Here is a 14,005-nt window from a genome sequence, read left to right as displayed (position 1 = left end):
GCACTACCACATAAGTCACTTTCAGCAACACTAGCCTAGCAACACTTTTAATACTGTTGCATTAGTATATATAAGGTAACAGAAAGGTTACGGTTAAAATTCGTTGCAAAGAGATTAATAAAATTCAAAAATTTACAATTTAAGGCGACAGATATAGAAAACTGTTGCATTAGCTTAAGTAAATGCCTCAATTTGACTGAATTTAGTAACACTTTTAAACTGTTATCTTTTATTATCTCATATTAAATTATATTTGTAGCTATATTATAAATTCCAATTAATAAAAAACTATTTAATATTATAATAAATTTAATTTCTCCTTCTTCAATTGATAATTGGCTAAAATTGATATTTTAATTTTTAAGAGGTTTGGTATATTTAAAACATTAAATATTTTTATAAACTCAAACTTCCTTTTAGTAATATTTTTGTTAACATGTGACAAGAGACCCTTGTAAATTGTGCCTAATCCAATAAACTTCACTGCCAAATTCATCTTTGCATGAGCTAAATGAATATAATGGAGATATTCTGTTATTACCAAGGATCGTAGCCACAGAGATGCCGAGCAAAGTCTCAGTCATGATTAATTTATTCCTTCAAGTCTAAAACTATCGCGAGATTTCAGCATTTTAATTTTTGCTCTCTCCTTTCTCTCTTTTAGGGTTTCAACAGCAACAACAGTCTTCCTCCACCTTCTCCGCCTCTACCGTCGTGAAATCATCGTCACCTTCTATTACTTCAGTAGAGCAGGTGATTTGGCTCTCGCCGTCGCCGTAAAGTTCTTCATGTGTCATGCCTTTTCGGTTACTATTCCGTGGTCGATCGCCAGGTATTTGAATTTCATTTTTATCACTTCCAATTTAATTGCATTTGATTGTTGATTTTGCCATATTTTCAGGACAATTTTTTTATACGATTAGATAATTATATATTAGTAATCAATTCTTAATTGATTATCATGTTATAATGTGATTCTAGGAGAAGAAGAAGAGGATGCTATTCTCGTATGAATCTTCTTTCTTACTTTGATGATTTTTTAGTTTTTGTAATTTTTAGGTTTCCGTGCTTTTTAATTTTAGTACTTTCTGTTCAAATTTTTGACTCGTTTTGTGTGATTTGGTTTGAATTGCTAATTTTGACATTCAAATGAAATCGAAGCTGTACCAATTTGATGAGGAAGGGGATCAGTGGAAGAAAAGGGGAGCAGTAAGTGTGAAGTTGTTAAAGCATGTCTTGTAATAGGAAAAGTAATAATAAATTTTGGATCAACGTGATTGCATCTGTTCAACATCGAGATTATGGATCAACATTGTGAGTATGGATTAGCATTGTGATTCCTAGTTTCTTGATAAGTGAACACCGCAAATTCAATAAGAAATTTGATAATAACTCTCTTCTTGCCTGTTCTTTTATTATGCATTTCAATGTTGTTTTCTTTACTGCTTTTATCTGAATGCCTATGTCTTTAGTTTCTGCTTATTGATGTGTTTTATGTTCAATAAACTTCAGGTACTTACCGTCTCATCTGACAAATCCGCAAAGATATGGGAAATTTTGGAAATTGGGGATGGAAGTGTGAAGAAAGCATAGGAATGTCCTGGTTCCGGTGGAGTAGATGACATGCTAATCGAATGCCTTTGGCAAAATGACACTCTTTGTTATACTTGTCGATCCTTCTCTATTCATTTTCACTTTCTTATACAAAATTGGATTACTCTGACATCACAGTATGTGTCAGTGTACTAATTTGTATTTGACTGTACGTTATTGATTAAACTGTTTGATAAATTAATTGCTCAATTAATGTCAGGTTGAGCTTCGAATATTTGATGGATTGGTGAAGGAAAGAACACAATGTGCTCCAAATGGATGCTATTTCATTCCAGTATATGAATGAAACCATCATGCTTAGATGGATAAGGTTTTTGTGTATTATTAATGCTTACCATCACATCAATTTTATGATATATTTAATCTTAATTATTCTGTTTGTTTTCCTTTGTTCAATTTTATGTTGGTACATGGAAATTCATACTTCTTGGAGTATGTATTAGTGCGTACTGACTTGGATACCTTGGTATGATCAATTTGCTTGACATTTTTATCAATGTTTTTGTTTTCCCTCTTTAGTCTTTTGAAAAACTTTCAATTGTGGATACTGGACGATTATGGAATCGATGTTTTTCATATTCCATTTTAACATTATACAATGCTTCAAAGAGGACATCAAATCACTTTTACAGCTTGTTAATTATACTTATACTTAGTCAAGACTCTTCTTTTAATGCAAGCATTCACAAGATGGTGACATTGCTTTTTCATGGTTTATGGCAGGTTGTATATGCTGTAATGCACAGGCAGGAGATTTTTCAGCCATTTAAGAATCATCCACGCTTCAGTGAACTAATTAAAAATATATACATGGTATCTTTTAAGAAAAATTTACCATCTTAATTTCTGATGATACTCGATGCTCCTGACTGGCCACTTTTTGAGTACCTAAACTTTACTTTGCGTTGTTGTCTTTTGAATGCATTTAACACTTTTGACCTTGACAAGTTTTGGATTTTTTCAATAGTTGCATGGATGCTCAAACACACGATGGGGAATGGTCAGTAAAGAAAGTCCTCCAACTTATTATTATCAATTGTCAATCATGGTGAGGTGAAGCGATGAAGGTAAGTTAAGATAATTTTGAAATTAGCAAGCTTGCTGAACTATGGATGTATTAGCTTTAGGAGTCCTTTTGCCAATTTTATGGTACTTTAAGTGATAAGTGTATCGTAATCGTGCTTCCATTGAAATTGTTAACAGGCTCCATCAGCATATGGTTCATTTAACTTAAAACTCTACAATGCAGTATGAAATAGATGGAAGAGACCCTAAGGGATATGTCGGTTGCCTGTGGTCGATTTGTGGTGTTCATGACCAGGTTTCGTTCATTGGCATAATCAATTGCTCTATTTGTTTCTATTACATAATCATTATCATTGCTGATGACCTCTTTAAGGGTTGGAGAGAAAGACCGGTTTTTGGGAAAATTATGTACATGAATAATGCAGGCTGCAAGAGGAAGTTTGATGTTGATGGCTACATTGCTTATGTGAAGAGTTTAGTAAATGAAATGAAGAAGAAAAAATTAGATCACCAAGTGATTTTGTAGATTTTGGTGATGTATTATATCTATTCGATGGATTATATTTTGCACAATTATGTTATGATGTAATAGATGGATGGATATTTTGTATGGATGGATATTTTGCCCATTTATGTCGTGATGTAATAGATGAATTTTTTCCGTTTTTCATTATTGTGAATATTTATTTAAAATTAATAATTTATGGTGTTGAATAAAGGATAATACAAACTATTACTTAAAATGCATTACAAAACTGTTACAAAAGATATTTGAAACTGTTGTCTAAAATACAAATACAATACAAAACTGTTACAAAAGATATTGAAACTGTTGCTTAAAGTGTCAGTCAGACTGTTGCAAATAGTATATATAAGTATTGCATAAAGTACTATATAAACCGTTGCTATATAAAAAAAACTTGTTGCCTAAATTACATTATTCAATTGTTACAGAAGCTGTTTAAAACCGCTGCATTTGCTATAAATTGCAACAGTTTTATTCCTATTACTATAGATTAAAAAATCTGTTGCAATAGCTATCAGAATCTATTGCAGCGGCCGCAAATGTAGCTGTTTCAAAACCGTTACAATAGACTTCCGGCAACGGTTTTTGTACATTAAGCAACAGTTATCTACTGTTGCTGAAAGTGACATATGTGATAGTGCAGAGGTTATAGCTTTACGGATAATCAAGAGCCTATTTCATTGCTTCAGTTCGTGGATGCTACTCTTCTTTACCTTCCTTAAGATTTAAATTATCTGAAGAACTTAACTCGGATTCTTCGTTGTTTTGAGCTACTTTCTAAATTGACCATTAATTTCTATAAAAAATCTATTATAGAAATTAATGTTGCAGAGTCTGATCTATTGCTTGCTGTTGCTATTGTTGGGTGCAAAATTGACTCCTTTTCAGTTAAGTACTGGGTGTCCCTCTTACTAACCGTAAGCTTTCCTCTGGAGTTTGGGACCATGTGATTAAGCACTTTAAATCTCGTTTGGCATTATGGAAGGATTCGTTGTTATCTCTTGCACGAAGGCTTGTTCTCACAAAGCAGTCTTGTTCAGCATTCCAGTCTATTTTATGTCCATTCACTATATGATGAAAGGGGCTTACAAGCAGTTGGAAATGTATATCAAACGGTTCATGTGGAAAGGGGATGTCTCATCACGTGTGCTTAATAAGGTGTCTTAAAAACTATTTGTCAAGACATTAATAAGGGAGTGTGGACACCTATTTTTCAAACAAGTAAAAAAAATAATAAGGGACAGAAGTGTCCAATAATGATTTTCAGAGAAATTCGTTCGGGCGACGAGCTTGTGGTCTGCTTGTTTGTATTCAAGCTGCTCAGATTAGTGTGTAGTTACAAAATTGAAGGGTTGAAACTAATTAACCACAAGTAGCCTATAAAAATCCAAATATATTGTGATCTAAGTCTGAGAAATTGGACTAATTGCAATATTTTAGAAGTTTATGGACCAATTTACAAGTTTGACAGATTAAATTGACCATACCAAATCCATAGTGTCTTAGAAGTCATTTTTAATACTTTCGGGCACCAAATGAACATTTAATTTCTTTTTACTTAGCATGCAAGATTTAATTCGAATTGAATTAGAAAAATCGTAAAGATAAATGTTAAATTTAATTAATCCTAATTAATCTTCTAAAGCTATCACTGCACATACTCTCACATTCTGCCTGACGCAACACGAACACCTAGTAAACCCTAGGTCAACCTAAATCTCTATAAGTAAGACCCTAGTATGGCCTAGCTAGAGGTCGGAAAATTGGTCGAACATGACGCACCAGAAAAAGCATAATTAAACCCTAGAAAACCCTAGTTTGGACGAACCAATCAAATACACAGACCAGTCAATCTAACAAGCTAGAAATGCCACAATCACTCAAGAACACAATACTGCATATCGATCCGAAACTGGATTCAATATCCGGATCACCAGAAAACGAGGAGAAGGACTCTGAACGGTACTTCTGAGGACCCACATATTCTTTCCATCAATATTTATCTTGTTTAATTTAGAATTGCTAGATTCAGCATCTTAGATAGCATGTTAGGCTATTTTTCTATGAAATTGCCATAAACTTTGTTCTTGCCATGACTGCCATGTTTTTAAGATTTTGATATGATTTCCATTAAATTAAATTAGAAACCTGTTTATTGGCTGTTTATATATGTTTTAACTATCACATGTTGAAACAGTTTAATTTTAAAGCTTCGAACACATGCTAGTAACTCAAATTGTCATGATTGTCATTCTTATTACGTTCTTAGTTGTTTGCCATGATTTTATATGAAATCAGCTTATAAACATGTTCTTTTGGGTGTTCAATTTGATTTTAGACACTGTATTTTGATTATAGTACGTTCCAATGTTTTCTTATGCCTTTTGACTGTTTTTAAGCGTTTTTGCATGAAACCGAACAAAACGACGAGTCCCCTTGACCCAGCCACAACGTCGCCGCCACCATGCCATAGTGGCGCCACTATTCGTTCCTGTTCTTGATCCCAGATCTTCGAGATGCAATTCAATCATATTTTTGTGTTTCTGAGTTTGTTTGAACTCCGAATTCGGGCCCATTTGTTAGTCCAGATTGAGTCATATGCGGGTCTTACTTGTTTATCGCTTACAAACGTGTTTACATTTCTAGTATTATATTTAGTGAACTGCATGATTTCTGAGATGAGATAATCAGATATGTTACACAAATATTTGAAGCGTTTGATAAGGCAAGTAGAAGAATTTGGGTAGTGTTCATCGAACCCGGTCTATTCGTCCGATGCACGATAATCTCACCCATAAGGAGCTATCTAGTCCGTATAAAGTACATTTTCTAACTGAGTTAGGTGGCGATTTTATTTTTTCAAATCTTTCCAGATCCGAAGTCCGCCATAAGTCTGGACGACGACCCTGAAACCCGCTCCGCTCACACATATCGTGTTTTCTATGGGAACTTTCATTTTATTCCTTTATTTATTTTAACATGCAATTAGTTTATAATACATTTATTTTATTGTTAAGTGAGATTACATCAATTATTAGGGGTAGACATGATAAAATAAAATGTTGTATTATTTTATTAATCTTGATGCAAACCTTATTCATCCTTTTTTAAACGAGACAAGGGAAGTATTAATTAAAAAATTATTCTATTAACATATTTTGATTAAATGTTATTTTTATCCTAAATTGATAAACAATTTATTATAAACCCAAGAATTTAAAAATGTAATTTATTTAAACAAAATAAATTAACTTACAAAAACATTATCTATCTTCACCGTTGTTTAATGTAATCGCAATCCTTTCGTCTTTTATTATCTCCTAGTCCCTACATCCCATTTAAAAAATTCCTTTGTCATATTTCACATATGCTATTAAAAAGACATAAATCATATTTGTTTTTTTTTTTCACTTTATTTTAAAATTATGCATATCATTACATGTCTACAAAATATGTTTGACCATTAAAATAAAATAAAAGTAAAAGAGGGAAATTATGCTAAAAAGCAATGAAATTTTTTATATGGGATAAAAAAAAAGACAAAGTAACTTTCTAAGGAGTATTTTTTATTAATTCATTCTATTATATTTAATGAGGATATATATAATAAATAATTGTTCAAACAATGAAGATATTTTACATAGCCATCCAGAAAAAAATTATGAAATACTAATATATATATATATATACTGGACTAAAAAATGTATAAAAAAAATAGACACCGGAAACCTATAAAATACACCAAAAAAAACTTTTAAAATACACTAAAAAACACATAAAGTATACTCATATATTAGGTTTAATCACTCAAAATCCTCCACCTTTAAACTTTTTTTTAATTGCACTCTGACGTTGACAAATTCTCTCAAAACCCTCCCACCTTTAAATTCCATTCCCATTGCACTCTGACGTAGGAAAATCCTCTCAACACCTATAATTTTTTTTTCAATTGTACCCTAAATTGGAAATTATTATGGTTTTGATTTAAAAAAATTATTGGATATAATTTTAGAAAAAAATAATTTTTTACATTATTAATAATATTAGTGTTTAATTAGAATATAGATTAAAAATGAAAAATTATTTTAATTATTTTCATGTGAAAAGAGGTCAATTTAATACTTTGGGGTACAATTGAAAAAGAATCTAAAGATGGAGGGGTTTTGAGCGAATTTTCCTACGTCAGGGTGCAATTGAAAAAAAATTTAAAAGTGGGAGGTTTTTGAGTGATTAAGCCCATATATTATAGTAAACGAAAATTAACAGTTCATTGGTCAACAATGAGGCTACTACTTGTTGACTTCCAATAATTGTGTCGGATAATTTTCCGGCTAAAATTCCGCAACCGATCCGGACTCCGATGGTTTATTTTAGTATTTGTTTTTGTGTAATGCAATATTTTTAGATAGAAACTAAAAATAAATTAAAAGTTTGTAAATGGTCAAATATGAAGGATACTTTTTGAAATTTTATAATATTTTTATAAAAAAATTCTAAAAAAAAATGAGTGATGTATAAGCCCATTTAGAAACTCCTGTACTATACTATTTTTGTTCAGGAAACTAAATGCTATTTTTTTGTGCTTCTAATCCCTCGTTATCTAATTTTTGATTTCCATGCTCTTTTAACTTTTTGTCTTCAATTTTTCTACATACAATTTTTTTTTTCCAGCAACTCAACAGAACATAAAAATTTATAGTTAGTTAAGTGTAGAAACTGAAAGAACGAAAAAATAGTAGAGAAACTTCCGGAACAAAGTTGTATAATACAGAGGTTTCTGAATATGTTTTGCCATAAGTTATTAGTATCATAAATTATACTCTTCATGATAGATTAGAATTATCTAAATTACATATTTGTTTTATGATTTCATATATATGACTATAATTTATTGTAGGCCAAATTTTCAAAAAATATTAAATATTTTCATTTTTGTCAGTTATGATCAATTTTTTTAAAATTTAAATATATAATCCATTTTGTTAAATTATGTTTTTTTATAACTAAAGTCGAATCAAACTGGTTTAGTCATCATAAAATATCAAACCTTTGCATTTTATGTTATAATAAAAGGTTTAATCGTAATAAAAAAACAAACCGATTAAAAAATGGCTATAATAAAAATATAATATATAAAAACAGATTATATTTGCAAACTTTGAAAATTTAGTCACCGAGGGTGGAAAATAGATTTTGATGGCGCAACTAATCACTCAAATAATAAAGGTTTAGTATTTTTTGAAAATTTGGCCTTTATTATATCAACATAGTGCATCGTATGTATTAGAATAATAAAAGAAATAAACGATATTTTTTATCATTTTTATTAGTATCAAACAAAATATTGATTAGCATAATTTAACATAGCAAAGCATGAGCCACATATAAAACACCTAAAATAATACAATTAATTTAAGTAACTATATAAACCAGATTGTAGTTAGTCATATACGGTAACATCATACTTACTAACCACATAATTATCAGTAGTATTTGCAAAAACTGTTCGAACCTTAGCAAAACCTGTAGCCATCCTAAATTTTTTTTTCCACCAATAACTGCAAGCTCGCGTTCTGGTTCTAAAACCAAACTTCGTGAACAAATGATAATCGAACTTCCTTTAAATTTTCCTCTACTAAATCCGAAATCCAAGCAAAGAAACCATGTGGGAATTTCATTTGCTTGGCTAGATGCTACTTCGAGTCCTTTAGCACGCCCTATAATTTTTGAGGTTGGATTAATGCCTAATTTTAAAGCATTATTAACAACATAAAGATCGCCGAATGGGACTAGTTGGCCGTCATTTCTGGTTACTGATAGGTGTAGAATTACACCTATTTTACTTGTCTATTTTGAGTTATTAATGCCATGTTAATGTCCATTGAAAGTGTTTTATTGCTCATTTTCATGTCGAAGTGTTTCAGGTACACATTGGCGAGAATCGGGCAAATTGGAGCGTATTTGGAGCGATCAAAGTCAGAAGGAGCAGAATTCCCCAAGCCAGTCATGGTTTCGGAAGAAACAGGGTGTGTTTCGAAAGAAACACTCCAAAAATAAGCCTGTTTCGGACGAAACAGTCTCTGTTTCGGAAGAAACAAGGCCTGCACCCATCCAGGAGATTTCTATCTCAGCCCATTTCGGAAGAAACAAGCCAACTTCTGACAGAAACGCATTTTTAATGAAGAAACGTGGTGGAAAGCTGAAATGACATATATGGGCATCCTTTTGGTCTATTTTCATTGGTGGCTTATTTTAGACTTGTACTAGGATGTAATTTTGCACCCTTTTTGTCCTTGAACTATAAAAGGACCCCTTTATTTCCCTTTTAGGGCGATGCACATATTTTTAGATTTGTAGCCCCCATTTTCACTTACTATTCTCAGCTTTTTGAATTACACTTGTTCTTAGTGATATTTTGAGTTTTTGTTATGGATTGAAGATTATTATTATTAATAGAAGATTATTGGTTCCTTATTATTGTTATTCATTATCTCTTTTATGCTTTGGGTCTTCAATTATTACAAGGTAATTAATCTCTACACTATGTTTATTCTTATTTCTTACTTATTAGTTATTGTTAATATGTTTGTGATTAGTAGCTAAACCCTTTGTTTAGGGGTTGTTAATGAAGGTTGATTGTGATTAGTTGATTAGGGTTTATTTTGGTATAAGGGTTTGTAGTGATTTGTGTGCTTTATGCCTAGGATAGATTAATCTCCTAATCCTAGGTCAAAAGGGTAATTAATTAGGCGAGAGTCATTTAATAACCCGGAATTAGCAAATCATTTAATTAGGGTTTAATCACGCGAGAGCGGTTTAGGACTTAATTGGTTATAGGTTAGCTTCGCGATTGGATTCAATTGATATAATCGAAATCTAATTACGCGAGAGCGATTTAGATTTCGGTGTATTAATTAAATTACAATTAGCTCTAATTGCGGACTCGAGAGAGCGGATTAGGCATTTTAGAAAAACTTGACCCGAACCAAATACTAAATCAACCCCGGTTAGCTAGAACGTTTCAACCCTAATTAGCAACCTCTAAGCGTTCCTCTTATTGATTAAATCTTATGTTAATTAGCGATTGCCTAGTTAATTGTTTAATTTAAGTAACGATTTAATTGTTTGCTTAGTAGTTAATTGTTGATTTTATTGATTTTAAAGTTCCGCAGTTATTACTTCAAATCAATTTACTTGTTGCTTTCCGAATTGAATTTTAAAATACGTGTTCGTTCACTTTAAACCTCTTGTTCTTGTGGGTTCGACCTCGACTTGTCGAGTACTACAAGTTAGCGAGTGAAAATTTTCTAACAAGTTTTTGGCGCCGTTGCCGGGGACAAGGTTGCGTTTAATTGATTGAAAGTATTTTAAAATTCGGTCGAGTTAGCGTTATTTTCTGTTTTTGGTTTTATTGTTTATTAATTGTCTTTCGTGGTTTACACTCGGTTTTCTTGTTTTTGTTTGTGTAGGGATTTTGATTTTCGTGTATGCACAATACGCGACGAGCAAATCTACCACTAGAACCGTTCCAAGATAACCTCGGTAACTACGAAAGAGGTGTAAGAAGAAGAGCCCGTATACCCGAAGTTATGAATAACGAGGGAAACAATTATGATGAAGAGGGAAGGTTCAATCCTCTAATGGATGGAGGGGAACAACAATATCCACCCGCTCCTCCATTAGGGAATGTGAACCGACCAAGGCAACAAGACCACCCAAGGGATGATCGACCCCAAGTGCACGCACAAGTGCAAAACCAACAAAGACAAACTTTGGGTGAGTTTTTCTTGCCGGATGTGGATAATGCCACTTTTGGATGTTTTGCAATGCCGGTTCAAGCGGCAACTTTTGAGATCAAGCCGAGTACCATTCAACTTTTGAAAAATCGTTGTGCCTTCTTTGAGTTGAGTCACGAGGATCCTAATGAGCATATCGCCAAGTTTTTGGGTGTTCTAAACACATTCAAGCTTCATGGGATAACGGCGGACCAAATTAAGCTTCGGATGTTCCCCTTCTCCTTGAGGGACAAAGCTAGCATTTGGTTACATTCTCTACCAAATGAGTCTATTCACAATTGGAGAGAGTTGGCTCAAGCTTTTCTCAACAAATATTTTCCTCATGGCAAGACTACAAAATTGACTAAGGACATACTTGAGTTTGTCCAATTTGAAGGAGAATCACTTCATGAGGCTTGGGAGCGGTTCAAGGATTTACAACGGAGTGTGCCTCATCATCGGCTCAATAGAGAGCATGTTATACAAATATTCTATGATGGGACAAATGTCACTACCCGAGCTACTATTGATGCGGCTTCGGGCGGTTCACTTATGCAAAAGACTTATGAAGAAGCTCTTGAATTGGTGGAAAAATTAGCCATGGTTAGTAGTACTTGGGGTCCTATGGATAGAAGAGCGCCACTCACTCAAAAGTCACTCATGACTCTTGATCAAGTGAGGGAGATGGAGGCCATAAAAGCCGCAAATGCTTCGCTCCAAGCTCAAGTGGATGCTCTCAAGAAACAAGTCGCTCCTATGCAACGAAATGCTCCGGTGGCTTATGTTCAAGTCGGTTGTGAGTTTTGTGGTGATTTTGGTCATTCGGGAGGAGAGTGCCTAGTTACGGGTCAAGCCTTGAGTGAGCAAGTGAATTACATTGGGGGGGCAAAGGCAAGCTAATGATCCTTATTCCAACACCTACAACCCCGGATGGCGGAATCATCCAAATTTCGGGTGGAGGAATCAAGAGGGGCAAGGCAATGCTCAAGGGTCTAATCAAGCGGGTCCAAGCTTCCAAAGCAACAATAGGCCTCCTCACATAAGGCTCTTCAACCTCAATAGCCACCTCCTCACAAACAATAGGTGGCTCTTGACTAGAGCTAGCAACATCAATCACCACTTGAGGCTCATCCTCCTCAACCACATGCTTCTTACCATTAGCTTTTTCTAGATTTCTCCCACTCCGAAGCTCTATCGCTTTTAGGTGCTCCCTTGGGTTGTTCTCCGTAGTAGAGGGCAATCCCCCTTGTGGTCTACCTTGAAGTGAGATAGCCATTTGAGAAATTTGGGTCTCCAAATGATGAATAGTGGAAGCTTGGTTCTTCTCCCTTTGCTCCATTTTTTCCAATTTCTCAAGTACCTTGGCAAGCACATTTCCCTCATCCGTGTTCCGTGGTTGTTGGAAACCGGGAGGGTGTTGGGGTCACGTAAGGATAAAAGAGTCCATGTGATCTATTACGCTAGTAGAACCTTAGCGGGAGCTCAATTGAACTACACCACCACGGAAAAGGAAATGCTCGCCGTGGTTTTTGCTCTTGACAAGTTTCGCTCTTATCTCCTTGGGGCCAAGACTATTGTTTTCACGGATCACGCGGCATTGAGGCATCTTTTCGCAAAACAAGATGCTAAACCTCGCCTAATTCGGTGGATCTTATTGATGCAAGAGTTTGACATTGAGATTCGGGATAAAAAGGGGACGGAGAATGTAGTTGCGGACCACCTCTCTCGGCTTGAGAATCCGGAAGCAATCCCCATTGGAGTGGAGATTAATGAGAGATTTCCGGATGAGATGTTGATGGTAATCTCGGAAGTGGAGACACCTTGGTATGCGGATATAGCTAATTACTTGGCTTCGAATGTCATGCCACTGGATTTATCACACCATCAAAAGAAGAAATTTTTGAGTGATGTGAAACGTTTTTTGTGGGATGAGCCATATCTCTTCAAGATATGTGGTGATGGGATGATTCGGAGGTGTGTGCCTTTGAAGGAAATGATGCCAATTTTGAGCCATTGTCATGAGTCGGATTATGCCGGGCATTATGGGGCATCAAGAACCGCCGCTAGAGTGCTTGAGAGTGGTTTCTTTTGGGCGACATTATTCCGGGATGCCAAGGATTTCGTGAGTCATTGTAACCGATGCCAACGGGTTGGCAACATCTCCAAGCGAGATGAGATGCCATTAACCTCAATTCAAGAAGTCGAGATCTTTGATGTGTGGGGCATAGACTTTATGGGTCCATTTCCGGTTTCTTTTGGGAATGTGTATATCTTGGTTGGAGTCGATTATGTTTCTAAATGGGTAGAAGCGGAGGCTTTACCCACAAATGACGCCAAGGTAGTTGTGAAGTTTCTCAAGCGCCTAATAAACCGATTCGGGACTCCAAGGGTTATCATTAGTGATGGGGGGTCTCATTTTTGCAACCGGCAATTTGAGGCTTTGATGAAAAAGTACAACGTGTACCACCGTGTTGCTACCCCCTATCATCCACAAACAAGTGGCCAAGTGGAGGTTTCCAATCGCGAGTTGAAGCGAATTCTAGAGAAAACGGTGAATGGGACTCGAAAAGATTGGTCTCTCAAGTTGGATGATGCTTTATGGGCTTACCGCACGGCATTTAAGACACCTCTTGGTATGTCACCTTATCGAATTGTGTATGGTAAAGGATGTCACTTGCCGGTTGAATTAGAACACAAGGCTTATTGGGCGATTAAAAAGTTGAATTATGACTTTAAGGCGGCGGGTGAGAAGCGTTTATTGCAACTCAATGAGTTGGATGAATTCCGATTCGATGCATATGAGAATGCTAAGCTTTATAAGGAGAGAACAAAAAAATGGCATGACGCTCACATCTAGCCTAAGTCTTTTGAAGTGGGAGCCTTTGTGTTGTTGTACAATTCGAGGTTGCGGTTGTTTCCGGGAAAATTAAAATCTCGGTGGAGTGGACCTTTTATGATTCGGAAGGTGGCGAATCATGGTGCCTTGTAACTTGAAAATCAAAGGGGAGAAACGTTTAAGGCCAACGGACACCGTTGCAAGCCCTATCTAGGACCTTTGACGGAT

General features: G+C 34.8%; 1 protein-coding gene across 15 annotated transcripts; it reads left to right on the top strand.

Moving 5' to 3' along the window:
- Positions 1 to 430: 430 nt before the first annotated feature.
- On the top strand, positions 431 to 3,308 carry LOC130015597 (deoxyribodipyrimidine photo-lyase-like). 15 transcript variants are annotated; one of them, XR_008790814.1, is made up of 6 exons: positions 431 to 832; positions 982 to 1,007; positions 1,162 to 1,209; positions 1,513 to 2,427; positions 2,582 to 2,681; positions 2,818 to 3,308. XR_008790814.1 is itself a non-coding variant. In XM_056106024.1 (5 exons), the coding sequence occupies exons 3-5, from the start codon at positions 2,676 to 2,678 to the stop codon at positions 3,164 to 3,166; spliced, it is 231 nt and encodes a 76-aa protein (XP_055961999.1). In that variant the 5' UTR covers positions 840 to 1,314; positions 1,513 to 2,427; positions 2,582 to 2,675; the 3' UTR covers positions 3,167 to 3,308. The 15 variants fall into 15 exon arrangements, 2 of the variants coding, with proteins under 2 accessions (XP_055961999.1, XP_055961998.1); XR_008790809.1 differs by having other exon boundaries at positions 1,162 to 1,314; XR_008790808.1 differs by lacking the exon at positions 431 to 832 and having other exon boundaries at positions 840 to 1,314; positions 1,513 to 1,730; positions 1,814 to 1,924; positions 2,338 to 2,427.
- Positions 3,309 to 14,005: the final 10,697 nt, after the last annotated feature.

Source organism: Mercurialis annua, linkage group LG1-X, assembly GCF_937616625.2.
Source record: "Mercurialis annua linkage group LG1-X, ddMerAnnu1.2, whole genome shotgun sequence".
NCBI classification, from domain to species: domain Eukaryota; kingdom Viridiplantae; phylum Streptophyta; class Magnoliopsida; order Malpighiales; family Euphorbiaceae; genus Mercurialis; species Mercurialis annua.
Note: the sequence above shows the minus strand (reverse complement) of the source record. Positions and strands in the feature narration are given on the sequence as shown.